The 11,088-nt window shown below is 42.5% G+C and overlaps 1 protein-coding gene across 1 annotated transcript; it reads left to right on the top strand.

Annotated features, from left to right (window-relative positions):
- The first annotated feature begins 60 nt into the window (after window positions 1–60).
- On the top strand, window positions 61–10,136 carry APOBEC2 (apolipoprotein B mRNA editing enzyme catalytic subunit 2). Its single transcript, XM_054181219.1, has 3 exons — window positions 61–446; window positions 8,421–8,968; window positions 9,545–10,136. The coding sequence occupies exons 1-2, from the start codon at window positions 319–321 to the stop codon at window positions 8,959–8,961; spliced, it is 669 nt and encodes a 222-aa protein (XP_054037194.1). The 5' UTR covers window positions 61–318; the 3' UTR covers window positions 8,962–8,968; window positions 9,545–10,136.
- The last annotated feature ends 952 nt before the right edge of the window (window positions 10,137–11,088 follow it).

Here is an 11,088-nt window from a genome sequence, read left to right on the forward strand (position 1 = left end):
TCCATCCATCGCTTAACCCGCCCACAGCGAAGTCGTCACTTAATTTTAAATTAAAAGGGGAGCAAGAGGGATTGTTAAAAAGACCTAGAGAAAGGAAGGGAAGGAGGCGACATCTGAGAGCCCTGGGTCAATCCTACCCCATCCAGTCTCTATCCTTGCTGCTTTGTTCCATATTTAGCTCCTGACAACTGTGCCTAGCGCAGGAACTCCCAGCTCTTTTTCCCTCCTCCCGCTTCTGCCTCCTCTCCCTTAGAGCTCTCAGAAATTGCTCTTTCTTTTTCCCAGCGGCCATAACTTAATACCCCTGTACCCGAGAAGATGGCAGAAAAGCAGGAGGAGCCCAGCAACACCCAGAACGGTGAACCTGAGAACGCAGAAGAGGGCGAGGAAAAAAAGAAGAAGAAGTTGAAGCGGGAAGACCTGCCACCGTTTGAAATTGTGACCGGGTAAGAGGTTTAGATATAAACACGCGGGTGCGAGAGTGTGAAGTGGGGATGCTCAAAGGTCTCTGTCTTAGCTCTTACGTTGGGTAATTAAAGCCAGCATCTTCAGCCAGTGCACTTCTGAGTACTCCTAAACAATGTAAGTATGGCTTGCATTACTGTGGGATTTTGTTAAGTTCTGGCGAGTTTTACAGAGGACGGTTTCACAGCAGGCAGGCCGGCAAAGCTGTTTGTTTTATAGAAGAAGGTCTGTTTCTATAGCCTTGACTGATTCCCTTGCAGCGAAGTAGTCCCACCGACTGCCATGGATCACTTGCCTGATGATACCGGGAGGGAAGGTATCGGCCCTTGATGAGCACTGAATATCGATTTCTCGGTGCGATCAATGGCTCTTGTCTGAAAGTTTCTCTATCTGTGGGTTAGGAAAAATACCCCTGCTACGGCTGATTTGCTTTATAGACCTAAGGGATAGTTTTTTTTCGAGAGAGCTAAAAGTCCACATTTTCAAGGGCTCCACGCCCACAGCTGGAAACAGACTTTGAAAAAAGCCCAACTCGCAGAAAGGCACCAAAACAATAGGCAGTTTTCAAGACAGCAAAGCAGCAAGCAGCTCCTTTTGCTCCAGTGAGCCTGGCCTTTGGAAAAGGCAGATACAACAGAGATCTACGAGGAAGCTGAACTCTGCCAGGCATAACTGACAGCTGCAACTAGAAAAAAAACCAAACCTCTACAATCTGCTATCTCTAAGCATTTCAAAACGCTCATTGCGGTAGTAGCAAGATGCCCTGTGTCACTCTTCCCTCTGGTCACCAAGGCAGCGTTCCCGGCGCGTAAACCAAAACCATGATTTCTTCCAGCTGCTTGAATGTAAAGCGCAGGCCAGACTCTAAAATCCCACTTGGAACCCTTCTGCCTGTGACGTGGTCACTGGTAAGAAAGATTTTTAAAAAAAAAAAAAAAAAAAAGTGGAAAAAAAAATTGGCTGGAATTTCTGAAAACAACGCATGAGGCCGGACAGCACCTATGTCTGATCTCACACAATTGGGTCACATTCCTGCACAAGGGTGGAAAAAAAACAAACACATTTTCTTCTTAAAGTGTGTCTGCTCTGACAAATCCCTTGTGGGGTGGGGCTGCTCACAGCCTTTGGTCTCTGTCGAACGCAATCACAGCAGTAACACACCTCTGCTAGAGCAGTGACTTAAGGAAAGCACAACCCTCTGCTACGAACGGAGCTAAGACACCAAAAATTGTTTATCTAAGCCGTTGGATTAACGACACACATGGGGACAACTTCTAGACACTTGAGACATGTACTAAAATGAATCTCAGTGAGGAAATGAGATTTTTCAGCCTTAGAACGCTCACCTTGCACTTAGAAATCCTAAGGAATTAGACAGCATCCTCAAACCTTGCTAACCCCAGTGACCTGGATAGGAACTGGTGTGCTAATCATGGATGAAAAATACTTTCTTACTGTCATCCTGCAATTAAATTATTTGTTGAAATGACAAGGGTGTTGCAGAATTTGACAGAACTTTCCACTCTGGAAAGGCGGCAGGAAGAACGCGAGGGATGAGGTTTGAGGCGTTGAGAAAATCCCCAAAGATCACCGTTTAATTATGATCTTCAGCGAAGCAGGAGAGTAAAGATTGCACATTTTACCTTCCCCCCCGTACACCGCGGGTGAGCTGCGTGATGTTTTCACTGGATGAGCTCTAAGGCGTGCAGTTCCAGCAGCACGGCTCGCTCCTCGGCCTCGTGGGGTTTAGTTTCCCTATTGTTACCCCTCTCCGCGAGCACATGTCTCAGAACCACGGAGCAGTTAGAGCTGGAAGCGGGTAACACTTTTCTAGGGATGAGTTAAACTCTGCGCTATGGCATCTACGTGTGTTAAGCTGGTACCAGCTGAGTCTCACATTCTCTACCCTGATACCAAGCAAGACAGGGGGTTTAAGTTTCTGAAATGAAAGTACTCAGACATTCGGTGAGGGCTCACGGAGCTGTCGGTATGTATTTGTACCGTCCTCATCACCATACTATTTGGAAAGTGCTTATAAATATCTGGTGAATTCCTGTAGAAATCACGCCCAAGTCTCCTCTCATTATTAGTTTATTACTAATATCCTGGCTATTAAAGGTGAGACTAAGGAAGTAAAGCAGAAATGCTAAAGGAGCCTGAAAGAGGTACAGAAATATCCAGCCATTTTTACTTTCATTTTAAGAAATACGCTGTGAGTTTAGACTGCGCCTCGGCCTGGTATGACCGCTGGATTTTTCTAACTATACACAAATTTTCAGCCAATGAAGCCAGTTATGTGAATTATGAGAAACCCCGTAACCGCAACTGTGGAAGCACTTACATTCAATTACACTGCATTTCAGTTTTAGCCCTTGGATTAGGGGCATCTATGACCCACAGCCAAGTTTTCAAGCTGTTGCTTATAGCTCTAAGGAGTCTGGCTTACCAGAAAAATACTGAGAACCTAATCACTCTGTTTAAGAATATTAACCCCCTTTTTGTCAACATTTGGCTCAACACAGTCCTGGATAAATATAAGCCCCATCTGTGTACATTTCATGACATTTAAGTAGACACATTTATTTACACTTTCCTCAGGGTGTAAATGAGGCTCCTTCTAGCAGCGATAAATCCTTGGTTCCTCTTGCAGTTGATCAATACGGGCTTTCTGTAACCAATGAGCCCAGCAGGAACGTGTTTATTTGTGAAGAGTTTTCAAAGAACAAGCAAAAGGACACTGTTTTATTGGCTCAAATAACCGAAGAGCATAGTATAATCGTCATTGAACAGATATTTAAATCTAAAGAATACGTCCTACTAGTTTAGAGTATGCTTGAGATAATCCCACGTTTTCATTCTCTCCGTAGAAGTTCTCATTCTCTTCCCCTACCCAGCACGCAGGAGTGCCGGGGTCACGCTGGGCGGCTGTGTTCCTCCAGCCCACCTTAGCTCAGCAAGCCTAAAAGCACATCTTCTGTTCCGTCCGGTACCATTCTTACAGAGTGAGGTTTCTGCCTCAAAATTTCAACCTTTTTCATCTTAATATGATCCAAGAGATGAAAAACACTTTGCTACCCAGGGCAAACGCCTCGCTAAATTAGGTTTGAGGCATTTAGAAAATCCCTAAAGATCACCATTTAATGGTGATCTTCAGAGAAGTAGGAGAATGAAGATTTCAACTTCTACCTTCCATACACCACAAGTGAGCTGTGTGACCACCTGCAGCCTAGTGTTGGAGCAGGTGATTATTCAGAGCATTGTGACAGTTCAGGGCCTGTAAAAATTTTTAAAAGAACTTCCCACGTACATAAAACTTACCTCCAAGTCTTACACTGAATACGATGGCTTTACTGGAGAGGGAAATGGTAAGAGAATGTCACTAATCGCAAGAAAAAACAAAAGCAGAAAAGCAATTAGCCTAGTCACTGAAATATCTGATATTTGTATAATTTAAGAGATTGCAAAGTCATGTGCAAGACGACATGATTTTTATGTTTAACATTTATAGCAGTACAGCTCCCAGTGTAAGAAAATAGGAGAATGGAACTCACATCTCCTATGTTTTGTTAGCATTATCATTCCCTGATGTTGGAACAAAAAAAAAATAAATATGGGTAAAATAGACATAATATTAACATTTGTACACCACGTGTCATTGGAACATGGATAAACAGGATTGCCAAGAATTGGTCACTTACAGAGAAACAGCCTGCTCAAACATAGACTTGAGTTTCCAAAGAACTTGGCTTAGCTTGTAGAAGCTGACACAGCGATTTCAGGGATGTATTTTGATGATCAATTGTTTGCAAAGAGTTTTAATCCACCCAAATAAGCAATACAATCATGATACTTCCCTTTGCAATAAGTTATGAGGGTCATCTGCCCAGATGCTATAACTCACAGGTGAGGTTACACAGCATACGACGTTTAAATACGTATGCAGTCTTACAGAACACGTGGTTTCTTCTTGCCCATTCTTTCACTGCTGAATCACTTGCTGCGGGGTTTTCCAGTTACTCCCAGGACAGGGGCTGCCTTGCCCAAATCCCCGCTGCCTGCAAGAGTCACATAGCGAGGGCTCAGCTAAACCCTGTCAGGACAAAAGTTTACAGTCCACGCTTGTGCTGAAATGTCCCCCCTGCTCTGGTTTACCCGGGATTAAGCAGATTCTCGCTAATGAGCACACACAGCTCATTGGTTGCCTTACGTATCCACGATCAGCAAATTTTCCAAGCTGTCAGCCAACTGCTTACAGACTGGGAAAATGCCCTTAGCTTTGTTTATATTCTTTATCGGAAACTTATTAATTAAGTTGATGCACATTCCATGTTGCTAGGAGGGCAGATTTAGGTGAACATCCCAGATAATCTTAGACAGAGGCCGAGATGAAAGCAATAAGATCCGTCTAGAAGGCCTGACTAAATACACCTCTGAGTCAATACATCCTGGAACAGATCACTGCAGCTCACCGAAACACGCAGACCCCATCTCATCACTGATGTAACCGCCTTGCGGTCAAGAGATGTAAATCAGGAATGAGCTTCCATGTGACTCTGGTGTGCTACGCTTAAATACATGATGATGTTATTTTAAAACAACTTATTGCAGCCTTACAAGCTTAGCTCTGAAACAAGGCAATGGGCGGCTTATGTCAGACCCAACATAGCTGGACTTTAAAGAAATCATTAATTAAAGAATCATTAAGTCATTAACCAAAGAATCATTCATTACCTAGGATATAAAGCAGGAAAAACGCTATTCTCAGAAGGATGGGGGGGTGGGGGTGCCTCAAAGAGCAAGAGAAAGGAGTTTGGGGAATAAGAGGCGCTGTGCTAAATTAGAGACTGGTAACGCTCTTTAATAAAATCAGTGAAAGTCTTGCAATTCGGCTTAAAGAAACTGAGACTCACTCTAACAGGTAACTTTGGGTCATCTAACATAAGGGAGGTCAAAACGCCAAAAAAAGGATGTTAATGTGGTCTTTCTGGGTAGCTTAGAAGTTGTGCAAGCTTCTCTTATCTAGGCTTGGGAACCAGAGAACCATGCACTAAATCATACCAAAGCAGCATGATTTATTCGCTCCTTAATCAAAATAAAAATCTGTATCCACACTACTGCTCCTCATCCCTCATTAATACACTGCCAGCTAAAACAGTAATATCATGGAAAGCTCCCAAACAGGCTTTTCTATTGTTTAAATCCTGTCTTGCACAGATCTCATCTAAGCAGAATTGAACAATGTAAGGGTTTAATTATACTGTTTAAGAAGCAGCCGAAAACCTGCTTCTATACCATTTCTAAAGCCAAACTTGTACTCTGTACTTCCACTGTCACAAATCAATGATACGTGAAGAGAATTACGGTGGTCCCTGACTGACAGCAACAGTAGATATTCCCAGTGTAGATGCAATTTTATGAACAAAACTGTTTTGACTTGCACATCCTGTTGCATTTGGAAGAGTAATGATCTTCCTCTCACAGTACAAAATACAACTGCGCCAACCTAACGGCATCAGCTCTCACACCATTTGGCTGGTACAGTACACTGATATTCCAAGTGAAGTTGTTCATCTGTAAAATCACACTGTTGGGGAATCCAAAACAGAAGTGGGAACTATAACTCCAGGCCTTTTACTGCGAATCTGTGTAGCAGGACCAAACGGACTCTAGATACTACTGTAGTATCATAAAAAATTAAACGGAGAGGGTGCTCTCTTACGTTTTAACTTTCTCAAAAGCCAAAAATGCCACAGGCCTTTGGCAGCAAGAAAATTCCTGGCTGCGTTAAGAGAAGTATGGAATATGCACATACTGAAGAGAAACTTCTGAAGCTTTGTGAGTGGAATTAAACATTTATGGAAAATTGTATTTCGACTTCTAAAATAACACCAAAGAAGCTTGACAACAGCTATCATTTACTCTGAGTTACGTATTTAGACAGCACGCTATTTCCAATTCTTTTCTAAGCAAAAAGCCATTTGCTTACAGTACGTAATGTAATATTTGCAGCCAGGTATTATGTACAGAGCTCTTAAGTGCCTGCTCCCTGGTCTTTCTGCTCAGACGTTCCTGTTTCAATCCCTCTCACTGGCACAGAATATCGTGCTATTTGGGGCTCTTCATGCAGTTCTAGCAAAGCCCTATCCATAACACTCTATGGGAAGACACCCACTAATTTTAAAAGGCATCGGATCCAACTCTTCACAAACAGCCCTTACTCCTGACCTGCAACCATCCCACATTTTCAGTGGCCCACACCGGCACTTCCCACTGACAGCGAAGTGACAGCACATCCGCTCGTCCTTCCCACATTACTAAGCCAGCGTAACATCCTGATTTTGATTCTCTTCACTCTTTTCCATACCACTCGCTTCCGCTCTCCCTGGAGACATCCTGTGAGATGCTGCATCACAAATTGTTCTTCCCTCTCAGCAGCACGACGCTTCGCCACTTACTCCTGCAGCCTCGTTGCTCTCCCCAATTAAAATTTCCAAGAGTCTGAGAATCTCTCCTGACCTTTGCTCAGTGTACCCCCTGGAGGGGCCTGACATTATAATCTGACTATAGATGAGACAGGGATGAATAAGACACTTACTGTTTTACAAAGATTCAGTATTGCCTCACTGGGAATATCAAGGTTATAGGTCCACCTAAAGCTCAGATGAGAGGAGTACAACATGCCAGAAGATTACTGGCGTGTGATAAATGAAACGTTGTGTTACTACTTTTCATTATTTCACTTGGGCTACTCTGCACAGTCTTCACTCACATCCTTTGTAGCATTTAGCAGGCGACAAGGCATGTTGTCAGCAATATCTTTTCCATCTTTCCACCTAACACCCTTCAAGTAGCAGTTCTTGCACTGATGCATGTGCTCCACAGTAGGCGCTACTGGGAGCCATCAGGAAAGCCGGGTACTCCATTAGAAAGGAACAGGCACTATGAGACAACGCAGCTTTCCTTTTTCACCTCTTCAATCAGCAATACATAAAAGCTATACACCGTGTTTTAAGGGACTCATTTTAACTTCCCTAAATAACAAGGGACTGCCTTGTTTGGGGGAGAGAGGGCTGCAAACACATTACTCACTGCGATGATTCACTTTGGGTTATGCTCATTTAGAAACTCAGAATGGAAGAGGTGCACAACAAATTTAAAAAAAATAAAAATCTGAAGTTTATCAGTAGTATCCACAAGACAGCTATCACGTTTCAGTGGGGAATACACTTTTTCACAGCAAAGTTAGATTTGATCTCAGATATTTTATTAAACCAAAGTCACAACCTAATCCTACCGAATATTAGTATTCAACTGATACTGGAAGAGTAAAACTAGAACACGTTAGAACTGCAACTAGTCAGTCCCGCTTGCCTCTACTCAGAGGAAATCCAGACTGCAACAGCACTGGGGGTAAAACATTACTGAGCAACGCCAGAGTTACCATCCTAACAATTTAGGACAACAGATCGCAAGACCACCCTGAAAGAACTATGTTAGTGGCCTAGAAAACAGTGTAACAGTTCAGTCTATGGGTGAATTAAGACTGGGAAAATGCCAATTGCTGTCCTTGCTTACCAACAGTAAATATCAGTCTCAAGAAACACATTTCAGAAGCAAGCTGCTCTTCAAGTACCTCAATGCAGATACCAGAATTTCCCAGCACAAGTTTGTTAAAATTAAGTGAGAAAGACTAGGTAGCAAGAACAGGCCTGGAAGCCTCACCACACAGCAAAACTAGTGGAATATCTTCTAATTTTTAATGTATTTTTATCCTCCTATTGAAAGGCATCTCCTTTTAATCCATGGAGAAATACAGCCATCATAGATGTAGCGACTTGTCCAAGATCACACACAGGAACTAAACCCTGTATATACATATATATATATATATATATATACACACCCCCCTTTATTGTCTGCCTCTGAGATGCTTCTCTCCTCTCCACTCTCTATAGGGAGCGCCTCCCAGCCATATTTTTCAAATTCCAGTTCAGGAACGTGGAATACAGCTCAGGCAGGAACAAAACCTTCCTGTGTTATGTTCTCGAGACCCAAGGCAAAGAGTCAGTGACTTCTCGGGGTTACCTGGAAGACGAGCACGCGGCTGCCCATGCAGAAATGGCTTTCTTCAACACAATTTTACCAAAGTGTGAATCAAGCCTCCGCTACAACATCACCTGGTACGTCTCCTCCAGTCCCTGCGTGACCTGTGCGGATCGGATAACCGAGACTCTAAAGAAGAATAAGAACCTGCGGCTGACAATCATGGTAGGGCGCCTCTTCATGTGGGAAGAGCCAGAAATGCAGGCTGCCCTGAAAAAAATGAAGTCAGCTGGCTGCAAGCTGAGGATTATGAAGCCTCAAGACTTTGAGTATGTCTGGCAGAACTTTGTGGAACAGGAGGAAGGAGAAGAAGCAAAGGCTTTTGTGCCATGGGAGGACATTCAAGAGAACTTCCAATATTATGAGGAAAAGTTGGCTGAGATTTTGCACTGAAGCTCACGTGAGTGAGGGTTTCCACTTGGTCACCTATCTACCCATATTAGTATTATAGACTCCTCCTTTTTTTTCAGGTTGTTAAAGGTGTAACCCAGAGCCAATTTCACTTCCTGATACTCTCACATGTACCTGGCTGGGTTTGCCTGTACCTGAATATTGAAAATAATCCTAGGTAGCGCCCTACCCCTCCAAGGGTAGTAACACCACAATGGCCTCCTCCACAGCAGACACCTAACAGATCCAGAGCTTTTTTCCATCTCTTCAGAGTAAACATCTCCAGAAATAAAGAGTCAAACGGTACTAGGCTCACTACGTACAAAAATATCTCATTGTTCCCCACATGCACGATAGTCAGGAGACATGTGGAAACAGTGGAGGAACGTAGAGAAAAGGTTCTACTTCACAAAGTCTAGCCCTTTAGAAAAAAGAAGTAACAACCAGTAAAGGAAATCAGTTATCAATGCAGAATTCCCCCCCCCCTTTTTTTTTTTTTGAAGAGGTACCCAAGAGTCACCTATTTAAGCCATAAAACATGAAAGCATTTCAAACTTCTAACATGTCTCTTTTTTTTCTTCTCCAGGATCAATTCAGAAAAGATCTATGGAGAGAGATGCGACAGACTCGGACATCTGGGATACTCCTGCTTTCCAAAGCTTTGATTCCAGAAGGATGGAATACCAACTTCTGGAAGACTCAGCCCTGATGGACTACAAATACATATACAACACAGATCTGTGGTGTTTGGGAATGTTTTGGTTTATTTTATTCCTTCCTCCCCACCCCAAACAAACCCCTGTTGCCTCTGCTGATAGGAAAAGAGAAGGCAAGGTACAGTGTGGTTAAAGCCTTGAGTGAGAAGGACTGCAGCGGACCTACAGGAAAGACTGGGAAAGCTTTACAAGACCTTAGAACAAAGCTGACAATTAGATAAATACATTTAGAAACTACATACTTCATTACAGTTTAAAAGAAAGGTATTTAAGATAAAAAAAAAGTTTTTCTTCCTCTGTCCTCAATATTCAGAGCTGTGATTTAAATTAGGGCTAATTGGTCTGTTCTAAATTACGATGGAACGCCAAGTACTTGATTTCAAATACCTTCTCCCCTTGTTCAATGATGTTTGTGATATAAAACTGAGAAAAGTAAAATAAAATTGGAAGTCACTGCAAAAACACAGAGCACTGTTTATTCCTTCTTCTCTATTTGCAAGGGGTCCTAAATTCAATCTGACAAGTGAGACATCCTGGGACAGCCACATATGAAATATTTCATAGAGGAAGCGCAGCACGATGAGAAAGGAGAATTACTATATGCTAAAAAAATTTCAAGAGTACACAAAAGTGTGGGAGACAGTGAGTATGGGCATATCACTTTCCATATAAAACAAGGCACAGACCAAATAAGGGTCACAGGGACCCTCATCAGCTAAAAAATGGAGTCAGATAAGGTTCATTCTTCCAATGAGTTCTTCACCTTGGTTTCTCCTGCACTGTCACAAACTGGAACGGCACTAGATACACACACATCAAACCTCTGACTACACCCGTCTCTTACCTCAGTCAACTGCACTAAATCCTGGCATAAATATTCAAGGCAGAAAAAGCAAGCTGCAATTAAGACAACCTTTGTGGAGCCACTGTGGATTTCATCTCTTTGCCACTAGATTTAAAAGACACATATAAATAGGCATAAGGTCTAAATCAATGAGCAGTCTCGATGTCCACTCTTGGTCAGCTCAATACTCAAGTTCCTATTTCTCTTACTGAGTTTATTTTTTTCCCCTCTATTTGTGTATTTAGTTACAGGAATTATCCATCAAAAACAAGTTTACAAAGGATGGTCAACAAACATGGAGAGTAATAATATGAAGCTCTTAAAGACACAAACAGGATTTGTAGATTTGCATCAGCAAAGAAACCATACAATATAGATTAACCCACAACTCTAAGAACAGAAAACGCTCCACCCATTCAATTCATAGTGAAAACCAATTAGGAATCCCATATTATGCAACAAATTTCTCCACTGTTACGTCTTAGGTTTATTCAACCTGTCTGGTGTTTTTCTGGGCCTTCAGTATGAGAGAAATCAGAAAGATGTGTTATTGGGGGGGGGGGGTACACG

Source organism: Rissa tridactyla, chromosome 21 (genome assembly GCF_028500815.1).
Source record: "Rissa tridactyla isolate bRisTri1 chromosome 21, bRisTri1.patW.cur.20221130, whole genome shotgun sequence".
In the NCBI taxonomy this organism is placed as follows: Eukaryota; Metazoa; Chordata; class Aves; order Charadriiformes; family Laridae; genus Rissa; species Rissa tridactyla.

Bases quoted from the DNA above. Each gene is read 5' to 3' on its own strand.
- APOBEC2 (XM_054181219.1), top strand. From the start codon at position 319: ATGGCAGAAAAGCAGGAGGAGCCCAGCAACACCCAGAACGGTGAACCT. The intron at 447-8,420 runs GTAAGAGGTTTA...CACTCTCTATAG, and splicing joins CCGTTTGAAATTGTGACCGG to GGAGCGCCTCCCAGCCATAT.